This window comes from Rhyacophila brunnea, unplaced genomic scaffold (genome assembly GCF_057557595.1).
Source record: "Rhyacophila brunnea isolate RB1 unplaced genomic scaffold, BYU_Rbru_1.0 scaffold_144, whole genome shotgun sequence".
Lineage (NCBI taxonomy): Eukaryota > Metazoa > Arthropoda > Insecta > Trichoptera > Rhyacophilidae > Rhyacophila > Rhyacophila brunnea.
The window spans coordinates 485,522-503,217 of record NW_028232800.1 but is presented as its reverse complement, the minus strand read 5'-3'; the positions used below and the strand labels follow the sequence as shown (position 1 = coordinate 503,217).

The window sequence follows — 17,696 nt, the reverse complement described above, 5'->3', positions numbered from 1 at the left end:
GTTCCTATTACAGCAAACAGCCATCCAATTCTTCTCTCTAACATGGCACATAGCAACAATCGGCGTTACAGAGTATTGCAATTCTCTGTATTTCGTCCATATGCCACAGTTCCTGTCAAATACCATAATTTTACCATTTTGTAGCGATGCAACCATTCTTTTATCAAAAAATACCACATTCCAAACAATATCTCCACAATCTATAGCCTGTACTATTTCAAACTCTCCACCATCAATAGATGAATACTCATAAATATTTATTGTGTGGTCATATGACCAGGTATATAATTTGCAGCTATCCTTGCTCAGGTTTGCCACTTCAGAAGAAGTCTTTGGCTCTACCCTTTCAAATAAGCTACCCTTCACATCTTGTGTGTGATCATTTAATATCTTTGATATTTCAATTCCCGACAGTGTATTTTCCAGGATCCAAACTGTTTTACCTCTTGTACTCAATGAAATGAAATTTTCAAAAAATGCAATATTTTTTATTTCGGTCTCGGGGCCCTCAACGATATCCAGATACCCATCTAATGTTTTGCATGCGTCTCTTTTTATCTCGAACTTGCCATCACAGGCATCAATATTGGCCTCCAACACACTCTTCCTTTCACAAGTGCAGTCCCCTCTTTTAAAAACCATGGCCTTTCCATCATAGCTGGCACAACCAACAAACTCTTTAGACCCAGAAATTGATCGAACTGATTTTTCAAAGGTAGCCAGAACTCTTCCATGCGATAGATTAATAAAGTTCTTGCCAATCCCAACATAAATGGATCTGTCGGCAAAGACTGCCAGAATTCGATCTTTTAAATTTATTTTCCATTTGACATTCATTTTGAGGGAGTTTTGAAAATTTTAAGTAAAAAGTTCTAAAATCTTCTTTTCTTTATGTGGTTGGCCTATAGAATTATACCACCGTCAAATGAGATGAGTAGTAATCACATGAATTCCACAATAATCTATACATGCGCACTTAAATCGATGTGAAGCAATCAATAACTTGACAAGTTATTTTTATGGTCCCATGCATGACCCCTTTACCATGATTTTCGTCAGAAATGTTCGTCCCGGAGATTTGATCCTTGAAGAAGGAAGAAAATGCTTCGGAATTTGTGAGAATAGAGCAAGTATTGCTGGACAACTGTGCAAGATAGAAAATCTCTACTTCATAAAAAGTAAAACATGCCTATATTCACCCAGAAAGTTTGACATTGTGGTCGGGCGTATTTTTTATGTAAATCCAGATTATTACAAAGTTGATCTGCAGGGATTTACAGGAGTCCTTCCATCACTTAGCTTCTTAAATGCAACCAAACGAAACAGGCCGGAGTTGATGAGGGGTGATTTGGTGATTGCACAGGTAGTTAATTTGTCGGAGAACAACGAAAATGGGGAGCCTCTGTTGTGCTGTAAAGCAGAAGGATTGGGGAAGATTGATGAGGCATTCCAGCTGGAGCCCTGGAAAGTACGCCTTTTGTATTTCAGTGACCTATTGGAGCATATTCCTTATGACTTTAAGATTGCCCTATCCATGAATGGTTTTGTTTATCTGGAAGGTTCTGGAGAGACAAAGAGAGAGGTTTTGCAAATTCTACGTGAATTCTTCAGTAGTTCAACGGTCAGACCGTAGGAATATAGCAATAATAAATCCAGCAAACTATTTTGAGAATACACCAGATATTTCGTTTTGATAATCTTCTTTAAATAATAAACTCAAACACTTGTTTTTGACCGTATTCCTGCCAAATAGCCCAAAAATGCTTCTCAGGACAATGGAATCATAAAAATCCTTAAAACCAGTTTATTTAATATGTTCTGGGGGGCAAAACAGTAATCTTGTCTGGAAGCAAAGAACTTGGGCCCTTATTTCCATCTGCATCGTATGGAAGCATTACCGACACCTGAATCCCAATAACCCCTTGCTTACACTTGGCTTCAGCAATGGTTTTTTTAATGTACTGTTTGGCTGGTGCTCCAGACTGAATCAATAATCCATCAAAAAACTTAATAGAACGAGCTCTTTGGCCCTTCAACTTTCCTGAAACCCTCACCATAACACCCTGGCCTCCTGCTGATCGCACATTTCTAATAATAGAATTAATAACCCTCTTATATGGTTTGTTTGTTAAAAAAGCCTGTCTTAACTGCTCTGCATGCACGGCTGGCTCAAGACCCCTCTCGTTAATCTTCTCAAACACAATGTCTACATTGTTGGTTGGCACTGCAAGCCTCTGTGCAACCATGTTTTGAAGTTGTCTAAGCTTGAATTTGTTCTCTCCGATAACACCTTGAGGGTTCAAAACAGTAATCGACAGCTTTATTGGAGTCTGATTCATCCTCAGCTCCATTCCAGCATAGCACTCCTCAATAAAAACCTTCCCAAATAGCTCATTCAACTCTGCATACATCTTACCATCATAAATATAGTTCTTAAGAATCTCATCACACATTATGGGGTCGTGGAAAAGTTAAAATTTTTACAAAAATACTTCAAGCCCCAATATTGCCATAAAACTACAACTTGGCACTAAGGATCATCTTGAACCAAAAGACCATGGGCTATGGACTGTACTTGGAGCTAATTCTACATACTTTTCCAAAAAAATATTTTTTCACCCATGGACCAGTTTGAGGCCGAAATTAAAGAAGTTATTTCAAAATATCAGAATGTTTATTCGGAGTTTAACTCCACAATAGAAAGGTCAATTGATCTAATGGACCAATTAAAATGCTGCCTGATCCAAAGGGATAGTGCGATTGATTTATGTAATAAAGTTGAGTCCAGTTACTACTAGTTGTTGTGTTTGATAATATTGTAACTCGTAGCCATTTAGGCTGTATTAAAATATCCATAATTTTTCGTATTGTACTTAATCTGAATGCAGAGTCAATTACTAAATGCTTGCTATTACTCTTGGTTATGCATACACCACCGACTGTTTAACCAAGACAGGGGCTATTCGAAGTAACAAGTCTTTGTTTTGGAATTGAGTATATTAATAATGTATTTTAAAATTATCCTTTTCCAAATGGCATTAAGGAACCAAGTAACAGTGGGTGTAATTAAATCGATATGCATCAACTTGTATTTTCTGGAGTCTACTATTTGTTTCAAGTACATCAATCAATACAATAGAACACAGATGACAAAATTGAAATCCATCTTCAAATAGTACTTTGGTAGTTCTGTGTCTTGGGTCTAACTATTATTGGTAATTTCTTCTTTGTCCCATCCTCAATCCTATTTTTATATTTTAATTAAAAATGTTTTGATCAAAAGAAAGTTGTTTTCTCGTTTTGAAAAGCGTAATTACAAAAGTTAATTTTAAATAGATATGCCAGAAATGCGATAGTGCATGGATGGCCCGTTTTGAACCAGTTTGAAATTCTTCATATCATTTCCATTTCTTGATCTTTTTGGCATTACATATTTGCATATAAAAAATACATCCCTCATGGCACTATCAAAGTACTTGTATATTTTAGACAATATGGAGAAAGATTACATTTGTAATAGGTTACATCGTCAGGATATCTTTCACATTTTGCAAAATTTAATTATTGATTTTGAAAAAGAACAGAACAGTAATGATGGTTGGGTTCTAATCGAAATGTTCCTGAAGCTCCAAAGATTGAAGACCAATATTCAACTGGAAGACCAAATAATATCTATTGTGGATAAAGAGACCAATCTTCTTGAAATGTCCATCACTCATTCCCAATGCATTGATCCATGTATTCCAAATACATCATTCACTCCCAATCGTCCAGCAAAAAGATCAAACTATTCGAAGCATATCTCCGCAATCCTTAAAGACTGGCTCAAGAACAACATGGAAAATCCATATCCGTCAGAAACAGAAAAAATGTTTCTAATGGCATGGACTGGACTAGACATGGTTCAGATCAACAATTGGTTTATTAATGCTAGGAGAAGAATGTTACCTTGTATGAAAAGCAAGTATATGAAGTACAATTAATTTTCAGAATTAAGGCTCTAGGTCATTGAAATATCATATAAGTATATTGATGACTCCTTAGCATTAAGAAATGCCACCAAATTTAATTAAAATCTAATGCTATCATGTGAAATTTATTTAAAGAATATTTTTTTTTTAATCAACATATTAAAAGTATCTTCTGTGTTTAGTTTTGACATAAGCTCTCAATGATTGTTCAAGACTGGGATTGATATACACTTCATATTTCAAATCACCTAACCATATTTTTTGAAAGAAAAGAGCTATTTATCCACCCAGAATGTTGCCACAATCAAGTGAATTCTATGATATAATAACTAATGTGTACACTTCCCAGTCTAAAAAAAATAGTAATATGAATATATCATATTTTAAGAATCATGAGTAAAATCGAGGTTTTCTGAAATAGGATTGTAATTGGATACTCAACTATGGCACAGTATTGTAGTTTTATTCTGTTATTCCACAGAATTTTAGATCAAATGTATATAGATGCGATTATTTCATTATATTCAATTTTTGGATTTATATAAACTCCATATAATATATGGAAATTATATTAGTTGTTTGAGTAATTTAGTAAAAATTCTGTATCCAAGTAGAAACATTGTATTCAATACCGTATCATAGTATTATTAACATTTATCACTAAACAACTCTTGTAGATTTTTCAAAATATATTCCAACCTAAATAAATTCATTAGTATTTCAAATAGAAATCAAAATGTTACTCAAGACATGAGATATTTCTAAATATCAACCAATCCAAAATTTGTATTTCATCATGGTTTGTAGTATCTTTTGTTGTAAATATCATAAAACTGTGGCTAGAAGATCAACACCACATATATTCCAACAAGTTTCTTGCTACTCCATAATTATACGGCTGCTCATATACTACAGTCTATCATATTGTTGTCGAAAATAAAGACTAGAGGCAGTATTCAGATCACACTCATAAACAACAGATAAAATTTCAAATATCATGGGAACATCACATTAAAGTTCCAGTCCCTTGTAAACATTTAGGACTTGATACTGTCATCTATATACTAGGCCATGACTTCATTTACCTCTATTCAATACATTCCATACAATATCTCAAGATGATATTTATTTAACTCCAAATATTTAAACGATGATTTGAAACGGCCACATCTTGGTTTTGTAGTCAACACATGTCTGTTTGATTTTATAACATACAAATACAACACCAGGCTCTGCATAATAATGGAACCGAATCCTTAAACCAGCCCGATCTATCTTGTGAAAAGTACTTACATTTGATTTATAGAATTGCAAGATTACAGCCACATCCCTCTGATTTCATTTCTTATGTATGTACCGAGTTAAATGAAACCCTCATATATTCAACACCATTATATCAACAACTTCACCAAAATGATCAAATGCATTCGAAACATTCTCGTTTTTAATATTTCGCATAAGCAATTGAGTACTTTCAATAGCACAATCCTTATAATAAAGATAACTCTTTTAAAATGTAATGATTTGTGAAATTTTTAAATATATACTTTTGATTTCTATAATTTCTTGAACATACCTATTTATTAGTTGGCAGTATAAATGGATCGTTAAATTCACTTTATGGACAGTATTGAGCAATTAGTTGGCTCTCAATATTTATTTACAACTTCTCATAATTGTTATGTTTATTTTCCATCTCGTTATTTCTATATTTATGAACTAAGGTTCTATGATATATTAATTATATCAATAGTTTTAAACATCACAGAATAGTATTGCCTAAGATTATCTCTTGAACAACATTATTGTATTTACAGCTGTAAATAGAAAGTATCTAGATTTAACAGGAGTAGTGTATCGGTAAAATAAATATTAAGAGAGTTTTTTACAAAAGCAAGTAGTATTTATTGCGTAAATCATGCCATTATGGTTTTCATCAAAAGTTAGATATCAGTTGTTCAATTGAATAAAGTATTCATTATATGAATATTAACAGATGAAGTTCCATACACGTTTGTTTTCGTCTATTATTCAAAGCAATTTGACAGCTCTAAATACAACTTTCCACAGAAATCATTGATGGTTGGATAAAATACTCAACATATTATAGGTGTAGGTTCCTAAACAGAACAATATTTTAAATTATATGAGCATCTTTTAGAATTAAAAGTTGAAAGGTTTGTAATCGTTAAAACAACATTTAGTTGTATTTTACTTCATATGCAATAGTCAGTATAAAATGGAGTTTTATTCGAAAAGTCTATTGGAATGTATAATTCTTTAGAAATCATCAATATGCAGTATGTTTTAAGAAAAAGACACAAAAGACTATATACACTCAAATCAATATCCTACACTTTGGACATGTATCAGTGTATTTTGGTTATATAATTTTATAAATAAGTTTATTCGTCTACTATCTAATATTATATAATCAAAGAAAGTTTGATATATATTTCAAGATCAACATTTTTATAGTTAAATGTATTAATTATCTTGCTTTAGTGAATATATTGTTTGCAAAAAATACAAAATATAATTTCAGAGTTTAAATTCTTAACATCGATTAATAGCTATATGATTTTGATCATATCATTGTGAAATGTTAATCTTTGAAATTAATAATATAATATGTTCATTTAAAATGAAATATTTTAATTTTAAACTCTTACTATACAATTTTAGTATAGATATATTATATTATTCAACAAATCATTTTGGAATGTATGCTTATCAACAAAAGGTACCTACAATATTCTAAAAACAGGTAAATATATAGAACATATATTTGTACAAGATAGTGCCATGAGTCTCAAGATTAGGTTATGTTGAAATGTTGTGTATTTAAAAATCAATCTATCATACTTGATTGAAAATCATCAGGAATGCATTTATTTTCCACAGAGCATTTAATATATAGTTTGAAATTAAGCTCTATTTTGAAAACTTTCATGAACACGGATATCTTGTATAGATCATAAGAATTCTTAACCACTATTTTGAACTAGACATTATTATATGAATCATATATTTAATTTAAAGTGAATGGCTTTACGATTCATTATGATAATAAAGCAATTCAAGTTGATAAATATAGAACTTTCTTGTTCTATCAGATACAACTATACATTTCACTGATTATTAATGAAAGCAAAGTTGTATGAGATATATTGATTGTATTGTTTACTGAATACAAAATCTTGTGAAAGTGAATTAAAATTGAACTAACATGCAATTTCTGCAAATGTATATTTTACCTTTCAATTTAAAACTTACATGCTGAATATAGCATCTAATTTAACTATTTATTTTGAAAATAATATATGTGATAAAATCATTATATATTTTCCATGATCTAACAAGTGTAGATTTAGTACAAAATAGAAGGATAGCTTTAAAATGAGGGAAATAACTAGACTATTTCATTACAAAAGTATTATACAACCTTTGTATTTTTTGCAAACAATATATTCACTAAAGCAAGATAATTAATACATTTAACTATAAAAATGTTGATCTTGAAATATATATCAAACTTTCTTTGATTATATAATATTAGATAGTAGACGAATAAACTTATTTATAAAATTATATAACCAAAATACACTGATACATGTCCAAAGTGTAGGATATTGATTTGAGTGTATATAGTCTTTTGTGTCTTTTTCTTAAAACATACTGCATATTGATGATTTCTAAAGAATTATACATTCCAATAGACTTTTCGAATAAAACTCCATTTTATACTGACTATTGCATATGAAGTAAAATACAACTAAATGTTGTTTTAACGATTACAAACCTTTCAACTTTTAATTCTAAAAGATGCTCATATAATTTAAAATATTGTTCTGTTTAGGAACCTACACCTATAATATGTTGAGTATTTTATCCAACCATCAATGATTTCTGTGGAAAGTTGTATTTAGAGCTGTCAAATTGCTTTGAATAATAGACGAAAACAAACGTGTATGGAACTTCATCTGTTAATATTCATATAATGAATACTTTATTCAATTGAACAACTGATATCTAACTTTTGATGAAAACCATAATGGCATGATTTACGCAATAAATACTACTTGCTTTTGTAAAAAACTCTCTTAATATTTATTTTACCGATACACTACTCCTGTTAAATCTAGATACTTTCTATTTACAGCTGTAAATACAATAATGTTGTTCAAGAGATAATCTTAGGCAATACTATTCTGTGATGTTTAAAACTATTGATATAATTAATATATCATAGAACCTTAGTTCATAAATATAGAAATAACGAGATGGAAAATAAACATAACAATTATGAGAAGTTGTAAATAAATATTGAGAGCCAACTAATTGCTCAATACTGTCCATAAAGTGAATTTAACGATCCATTTATACTGCCAACTAATAAATAGGTATGTTCAAGAAATTATAGAAATCAAAAGTATATATTTAAAAATTTCACAAATCATTACATTTTAAAAGAGTTATCTTTATTATAAGGATTGTGCTATTGAAAGTACTCAATTGCTTATGCGAAATATTAAAAACGAGAATGTTTCGAATGCATTTGATCATTTTGGTGAAGTTGTTGATATAATGGTGTTGAATATATGAGGGTTTCATTTAACTCGGTACATACATAAGAAATGAAATCAGAGGGATGTGGCTGTAATCTTGCAATTCTATAAATCAAATGTAAGTACTTTTCACAAGATAGATCGGGCTGGTTTAAGGATTCGGTTCCATTATTATGCAGAGCCTGGTGTTGTATTTGTATGTTATAAAATCAAACAGACATGTGTTGACTACAAAACCAAGATGTGGCCGTTTCAAATCATCGTTTAAATATTTGGAGTTAAATAAATATCATCTTGAGATATTGTATGGAATGTATTGAATAGAGGTAAATGAAGTCATGGCCTAGTATATAGATGACAGTATCAAGTCCTAAATGTTTACAAGGGACTGGAACTTTAATGTGATGTTCCCATGATATTTGAAATTTTATCTGTTGTTTATGAGTGTGATCTGAATACTGCCTCTAGTCTTTATTTTCGACAACAATATGATAGACTGTAGTATATGAGCAGCCGTATAATTATGGAGTAGCAAGAAACTTGTTGGAATATATGTGGTGTTGATCTTCTAGCCACAGTTTTATGATATTTACAACAAAAGATACTACAAACCATGATGAAATACAAATTTTGGATTGGTTGATATTTAGAAATATCTCATGTCTTGAGTAACATTTTGATTTCTATTTGAAATACTAATGAATTTATTTAGGTTGGAATATGCATTTTTGGTTATTTATACTTTTTATTTTCAATGGCGTAATCAATTTTTATCACATTATATTGATTAATCAGATGTATTAACTTTCATAATAATACTAAAGCCAAGTGTTAATGGATAGGATTCATAGATTTGCAATATATCACAAATATCGATACTAGATGTTACGAGTGTTGAAACTCAAACTCTATGAATAATCTCGCAAAAAACTTTGTATCTGTTGATAATATTCTAGTGGATTGCTTCGTAACTATAGGTGCTGGTATGAAAAATGGCATAAAATGTTTGATAGATAATTTGTGAATTTTTGACAAAATACTGTAAAATACCTCTTGGTTTGATTCTTATCATTGTATAGACTTAATAAGTGTTTAAAATATAGTTTAGGCAAAGATTCTGAAAAGCTGTATAATTAATGGGCAACTAATTGCCATTGAAGTATTTTAATCATATTTCTCACCTCTGAACTATTCATAAAAACTCTCCTTGGGCTTGATAATTGTCTGGTTAAATTTTATAAGAATGCTCATCCATTTTTATTTTTTGAAAATTTTACCCTTCAACAAATGGGGAGAAGACCAAATAAGTGTTACAGAACTTTAAATAAGAAGGCATATATAAAGTCGAGGTTTTGCCGTGGAGTTCCAGAGAGTAAATTGGCAATCCATGACCTTGGGAATCGAAAAGCCCCATCTGAGGCATTTCCTGTTAGAGTGAATCTCATTTCACTTGAGAGGGAGCATTTGAGTGCCGAAGCCTTAGAGTCGTGTCGTATTGCAGCTAACAAATACATGGTAAAGACTCTTGGTAAGGAGAATTTCCACATGAGGATTTGCCCACAGCCTTTGAATATTCTCAGGATCAATAAGATGTTGACGTGTGCTGGTGCAGATAGATTGCAGACTGGTATGAGAAATTCATTTGGTAAGCCTTATGGGCGTGCAGCAAGGGTATTTGTTGGGCAGCACATAGTTGATGTCAGAACAAAGGAGGGAAATACAGATGTGGTCAGAGAGGCGCTAAGAAGAGCCCGAAATAAGTTGCCAGGAAAGCAGCTGATCCAAAATTCCCAAAAGCATGGATTTACTGGCTTGTTTAGAGATGAGTACGATGAACTGAAGGCGAGCAAGAGACTTCTCTCGAGAGGGGTTAGTGTATCGGTTATAAGAGAAAAGGGAAATATTGAGAATTTCCTGAGCAAAGTTTCAAAAGCACTTTAATACATTCTTAGATTTAATCCAATATTCATTTTTTAGTTTGACTACACTTGGTGCGAAATCTTGATTATTTCTTTTGCCTTTTAATTTCACTGTGTGCAGACTTTTTAAGTCTTTAAACCTCATTTTTCTTCTTTTAGAACCCTCATAAATGTTTCTGAATTCAGACAAACCCTTCTCAGTTTTCAGCAAGAAGGGTAAGTTACAGCAATGTGACAATGCTCTCAAGGCGGCATTGAGTTCATCGATCTGTATTGGAGCTTCTTCTAAGGACGGTTGTGTTCTGATGAGTTACAGGAATTTGGGTAAGTTATTCGTGAAAAGAAGTACCATAAGATATTTTATGTTTGTCCAAGCATCGGATTGACATATTCTGGGCTCCAACCTGATTTCAGAGTCCAACTTTCCATAGCACAGAAAATATGCCAGGAATACTTTGATGTATTTGAAAGATTCCCATATTTGGATACCTTTATTAATGAGTTCAGTTTGACAACTCAAGAGTTTACCCAGAAGAGTCGATTCAGGCCATTTTTGATTTTTGCAGGGACTACAGTAAATGGACCGTGCTTATATCAGGTGGATCCATCAGGTAGTTTCAAAACAGTTGAGGTTATTGCAGGGGGTGTGGAATATGATAATGCCAGGAAGTTTGTGGAGAGACGACTGAGTGGATTGGATGACAATATCGCAACCTGTTTTCATGCTCTTAGAGAATATTCAGGAGCAACAATTAATCCCAAGGACATCAGTGTTGGGGTTTTTTTGTCTAAAACTGGAGAATTTAAAGTGTATGATATTGAGGGTATCAAGGAGATATTCGAATCAATTGAAGAATAAATTTCAAAAATTACTTGAGACTGTTATATATGTTCCAATAAATCTTTTTCAATTTTAAGAAGCTTCATTGGTTGAGCCATGTGCTATTAACTATTATTTATGATAAATGGGTATCTCCAATAATTAATACTCACAGAAAAATATAGATTCTGTTTCGAATATTGCCTAAGATACTATCGCATTGGGAATAACTCTAATTGAGGTAAATATGAAAAATATGTCATTCAAACATTTACAACCCAGCACCCGTTATATTGCAGTTTAAATTGAAAAGTTAAAGAATCACTGTAAATGAACTTGTTTGAGACAATCTTATTAACATATTTCATTATGGAAATAGGGTTTTTAATATTTAATATTTAGTTAGTTAGTTATGAGAATCATATCCCAGTATATAATGCTTATACAAATACTTAAACTCAATGCTATATTTAATAAATTCTATTTATTAAAATTCATTTCTTATGTAATTCCATCTACCCTCTCACAAGTGGTATTTCCGAATACTTGGAGGGCATCCAGCTCTTGAGTCCAATAAGTGAAATAACAAGAGTGAGTGCAAATGATAGTTCTGGACCAAAATCTCCAGGTAATAATGCATATAAAATGCAGGTTTGTAACCAGATAAGCGGAATAAGTATAAGCACCAAAAAGAGCTCAATTATCTTTCTCTTTGATGAATACACATTTTTTCTACGCATACGCACTTTTTTAGCCACTATTACTATGGCTACCAAAAGAAAAATGGCCATATTAACCATAACTGCAGCTTTAAAAGGAGAAGTAGCATTTGTAAAGGTAATAGCTTCAATAAACCGTTCAGAAAATGAACGGACCTTCTCACCACTCTGAAGTAGCATATAGAGAGAGAAGGTACTTCTTCAGGCAACTTACAGAGGAGTGTTCCAGCATTAGAGGATGTTTTAAGATCACACAGAGCCTCCCCAAAGGAAGAATTTGGTTCATCAAGCTCCCTTCCCCCCTGACAGACAAATTGGTAAGGAGCCGTTTTTTGACAAGTATAATGGGATGCTCCAGAATTCTCTGGTGTTTCAGGATTACATTCGAATATATTAGTATTGTAAGGTATTGTTGTCTCACACACATAAGGTTTTGGATCTGGAGGGGCATTTGCTGGACTGGTATACTCACAGATCATCGGTGGTTCCTTAACTCTTCCCCACATCATAGGTCTACAATCCAACTCGGCAGAATCAGAATTCTTAGGTGTTTCTACACAGTGCAATTTATCTTTAGAATCTTCAAACAATACTCTTCCATCACTGAGAAATTTTTTACCTGTAAGACCCTCATATGAGCTAAAACCTACCTCGCCACAGGTGAGTTCATTATTGGGGGGACCATCGAAAGGATCTTCACCAGTATGGCATTTAGTACTCTCATATCCCTTTATTTCGCCATTATCACAATGCCACATGTTATGATCTACCTTACTACAGAAAACTGTTTGAACATATGTAGGTGTTGCAGTATTATGGCCTGTATGGGATTGCAAATGACCATCCGGCAGAGACTGAGGAGTCTCTAAGACACTCCCAGCCACAGATTGAAGAATAAATGTCGAAATCATGGGTGAAGTTTCAATTTAATTTATAAATTTCCTATTTGTGGAACATATCAAAATTGATTTTCCCATTTGGGCATGATTCCTCTATCATATAATCTTGATTCAATTTGTTAAATAGTGGTTAAAGAAACTTGTAGGATACTTTATGAGATGTATCTAATAGTGGTTAAAGAAACTTGTAGGATACTTTATGAGATGTATCTGGTAGTTGTAAGTTGCAATATTTAGATAAAATTATCTGTTAATACTTATAAACCTGATATCAGTTCATGACAATCATTGAATTACATTTATTTAAAGTTGTATAAAAAATCACCTGTTTCTAATGTACTTTATTAATATCCTATTCTTATCAATTCAACGATTGCTTTGATCCAAATTACTTGGCACTCATCTGAAATAATTAGATCCAGGTCTGACTTCATGCTTTCGTCAACCACCATCACACGCTTGCATATAAACTCCATGGTCTGCAGCAGTTCGATCGGAATGCTATTCTGGTCAACAGAATCAAATGTGGAAAGTGCATTTAAATACCTCTGTTTCTTCTGATTTATAAGCATCGAGTTTTTGTTGGCAACCTTTGACTTGACAGTATGGATTAGATTGATGAAGTTTCTCAGTATGGCTGATGAATCTAAACTAGCACCGCTGTTGTTTGGAATTGTTGTTGAGTTATTTATTTGTGGAGGCCTAATATTTGAGACAGGAGGCTTGATATTGATGTTACCAATTTGCTGATTAAGATTTCTGGATGGTTGATTTGCTGGATTCAGCATACTGTTTTGTCCATGTTGCTGAGAAGCTACACCAGCTTGGGGAATAGCCCTGTTATTTCCAATATTTGGGGATTTTGGAAAGTTAATTGGAATTCCAGGCCTTTGGGGTGCTGATCCCATAAATGGGGATTTTGGAGGGGTAGGAATAGTATTGCTCACGCCGTTGTTCATACCATTCATTGGGTTGTGTCTGCTTGGAACTGATCCCATAAATGGTGATTTCGGTGGCTGAGCAATAGTTGATCTAGTGGGGATAGCATTTGAAGACTGATTCATAGTAATACCCCCTGAATTCTGGATAGGCTGTCTTGAATTGTTTATTGTCGGGATATTAGTCATTGATTTCCCATTGTTCATAGGTGGGCGATTGAAATGGTTTGGAATATTGGGATTACTCGCATTTTGTTGAGGGATATTACTGGGCCCTGGTAGATTACTATTCTTTAATCCAGGCTGAATAATACCATTAATCTGTCTTGTAGGTGCTATATTATTGGATCGACTTGGCTGAGAAATACTATTCTGTCCAGGATGATTAATAGCATCTACACTAGTATGGTTGATGTCACCTCCAGATCCACTTAACTTAGAGATATTATTTATGCCAATAGGCTTGTTGGGACTGACAAGTTTATTGAGTTGCATATTTTCTTTGATGTTTATATTTCTCAACTCTGTAACTACTCCATTCGTATTGTTTGCTGCCATCTGTCCAGAAATATAGAACTGAATATCCTCCTCAGCTGTAACCAAATACTTTACCTCATCAAATTTACCTGTAGAAACCTTATACCAGAAATAGTCAACCAAGTAATCAGACTTGAGATTGTCTGAGATTAACTTGGTAGCTGCCACACTTTCACCATCGCCACATTCCTTTCTCAGCAGCACTGCTTCTATTTGCTGAATATTCTTGTAGAAATCCTCCCCAATCATTATTCTATTGTTTATGTATCTACTATAGTTTCCCGTTAATATTCCATTCAAAATCCTTCCTTCCTTGTCTCTGTTCAGTATCTCCAAATCCAAATTATTTAGTAGAAGAATGGCTGCCAAGATTCTAGAATTATCCACCTTTGATAAAAACTGATAGTTATCGAAAATCTTTGACAGGGCAAACAGGGTAGGAAAATCAGAAATGGTCTCCAGGACTGAAGAATCATGGTTGATAATATGTGCAAGATATAAAAGGGGAAGAGTAGAATCAAACAGAGTCAGTGCAGAAAAATCTCCTGAGATTAGAGATTTGATGTTTTTATCTGAAACATCAACAGCGATGCCATCAGTAGACTCATCAGAAGCATAGGATGGATTGATTTTGTCGCTGTTATCCAACAGCACTCTTACCAGCTCCTCACTGTTGGATAAGGATCCTCTAACCAGATTGTAGAAGTCATCATCGGCGCTTGGTTGTTTTCCATCACTATTTGGTTGTTTCTTATTAACACTCGTCTCGGTACCACTCACGCTAATCTCCTTCAGCTCAAATATGTGCTTAAAATTAAATATGTTATTTTGCTGTCGGCAGATTGGAATCCTGTATATACTCTTTGGGATCCTAATCAACTCTGTGTTTCCATTCTTCAAACTGATGGCTGCCATGCTATTGATGTTTGATAGGACACAGTCAGTAGACTCATTTATGAAATGTTGGCTTGAAATCATCTCAAGGCAATGGTTGTGTGAATCAAACAAATCGATGAACGAATTGAATGCCATGCAATGCTTGTTAAAGGTTAACAGATTGGCGGGTGGATTCTGAATGGTAGAGCTCAGATCCTCATTGTTGCTTATCACTCTTTTGGCATCATTCGTCAGATCAAACTCTATCAAATAACTCATCTCAGACTGAACTACTAGCTTGGTATTGTCGCTCCACATCATCTTCTTCACACTCTTAAACTCATTGTTGTTCAGATCCATTATTGTCTGATTCTTTTTGATATCGATTAATTTCACAAATCCTGTAGACGTTCCTACCGCCAAAATCTTGGATACTTTGGTGTTCCATGAAATACACGACAGATCTTCAATAACCACTTCCAAGGAATATTCCTTCTCCAGATTATCTAGTTGCCAAAAGATTATTTTCCCCTTCGAAGACCCTGCAACAAGCATACGCTTAGAATGCAAATAATCCAACACAATGACATCATCATTGAGAAATTTCTTGGACTTGACTAGCTCCAGGAACTCGGCCCCTGTGTCCTCCTTACTCTTCAGTGCATAGATGGATACTACCCCATTTTCTTGCCCAGCCACTAGAAAGCTCTTCCCACTCACCTCACACCATAGAAGGCTGCAGAATTTCTGTTCGATTGTTGTGGTGGACTGTTCCTTTGTAATATAGTTTATCAGCAGCAGCTCACTGCTTAGGGAGAATGTTGGGTCGAATATCTTGGACTTTGTGGCCATAGCCACTAGGGGCTGCGTGTCTGAAAATGCAGAAAGGCATCTTTTGTTTATCAACATGTTAGGGTTAAAAATAGGAAGAAAATATTTAAGTAAATATTTAGCAAGGAATGATATTTAATAAGCTGTTAGAGTATTCTAGAAGAAAAACTAGCCAAACACAGGCTCTTTTCCAAGATATATTGTGAATTTCAAAACATTGGGTAAATTATTGTCAGGCTGAGGGCACATGAATGGTAGTAAAGGATGTAGTACCAGTCTAGTACACAACCGATCAGAGTGATAATAATATCGAACTATAACGCTGTAGAGTAATGATGATTTGTCTAATCGCCATTCTGAGCTGCAGAATTGAGCCTTTATGGAAATATGATAGACAATGCCAACCTTTTTGCTATATAAAGCTTGTGCTTTGTGATTTAATGGCTTGCAACCGGCTCTTACTTATGAATTGGCAATGAATAGTTGCTTGGTGCAAACAATTTTTCTCAATATATTTTTTCATTTTTTCCGCACCCATACTCATGCTAATGAATTCCATTGATATGACCTCTACAGAGTCTGGAAGCAAGGGGGCAGAGGTGACTAGTGAGACGAGTTGTGCAGGAAAATCCAACAATAGCACTACAAACCCCAAATACTTGAATGAGTCTAAGGGTTATTTTGAGGGCAGCATTGTCAATGAGACAAATGGTAATTCAGATACAAATACAATTTCAGAAATTCTTGAGACAATTAATATACTCACCAAAATGGTAGTGAATATTTCGAACAAAATTGATATTCTATCAAAACGGCTGAATAATTTTGATATTTTGAGAACATCAGAAATAGGAGACAGGCAACGGATTGCAGTTGGAAATAACGATGACATTGCCGGTTTTGAAAGAAATGGATTGTTTCTGAATGATGACAGAAACATTTCCTTCAAGAATGGGCTGATTGGCAGCTCCAACTTGAGTTCAGCATTATTTTCAGATCGTTTTTCGACCATGAAAATAAGTGAAGAGGCAGAAAGGGGACACCCTAACAAGACAGATGTGATGAATGGCTATGATTATGCTAGTGACAGTGAGCTGACTAAGGTTTCCGACAGTACCAGCAAGATCACCAGGAAACAAACCATTCCCATAATTACTCAGAACAAATATAGATTGGCATATGTGGATGGGCTGCCCCACATGAGAATTACCTGTCTTAAGTCTTATATTGCAAATATATGTGGAATCGACCGTGACAGTGTGGCCAATATTGGGTATATAGATGATAATGTGGTGGAAATAGTAATTTCGGCCATGGCAATTCCAAAGCTGGTCTCGAATATTGAATCGCAGCCTGGATTGACGATTCTCCAGGGGAAGTGCATAATCCAGGCAGATAAGAAGGCAGTGCTACGCAGATTGAAACGGGTCGATTCTACAAAGGTGAATAATAATGAATTGAAGGCACTTTTTAAGGACATGCAGAATGCATTACAAGACGATAACGATGTTGATGTTGGATCATTTACGATAGACGATCTTGTTTATAAGCTGGTTTCGGAGTAGGTTTGGGGGGTTTTTATGAAATAAAACATTTATATAGTGATTTTTAAGTATTT

The 17,696-nt window shown here is 33.6% G+C and overlaps 1 protein-coding gene and 1 pseudogene across 1 annotated transcript; one reads left to right on the top strand and one right to left on the bottom strand.

Moving 5' to 3' along the window:
* Nucleotides 1–1,808: 1,808 nt before the first annotated feature.
* Nucleotides 1,809–2,453, bottom strand: LOC147075482 (uncharacterized). Its single transcript, XM_085942444.1, has one exon. The coding sequence runs from the start codon at nucleotides 2,451–2,453 to the stop codon at nucleotides 1,809–1,811; it is 645 nt and encodes a 214-aa protein (XP_085798570.1).
* A 7,373-nt stretch (nucleotides 2,454–9,826) lies between these two features.
* LOC147075481 (uncharacterized) lies at nucleotides 9,827–10,480 on the top strand (annotated as a pseudogene).
* Nucleotides 10,481–17,696: the final 7,216 nt, after the last annotated feature.

Bases quoted from the DNA above. Each gene is read 5' to 3' on its own strand.
- LOC147075482 (XM_085942444.1), bottom strand. From the start codon at position 2,453: ATGTGTGATGAGATTCTTAAGAACTATATTTATGATGGTAAGATGTAT.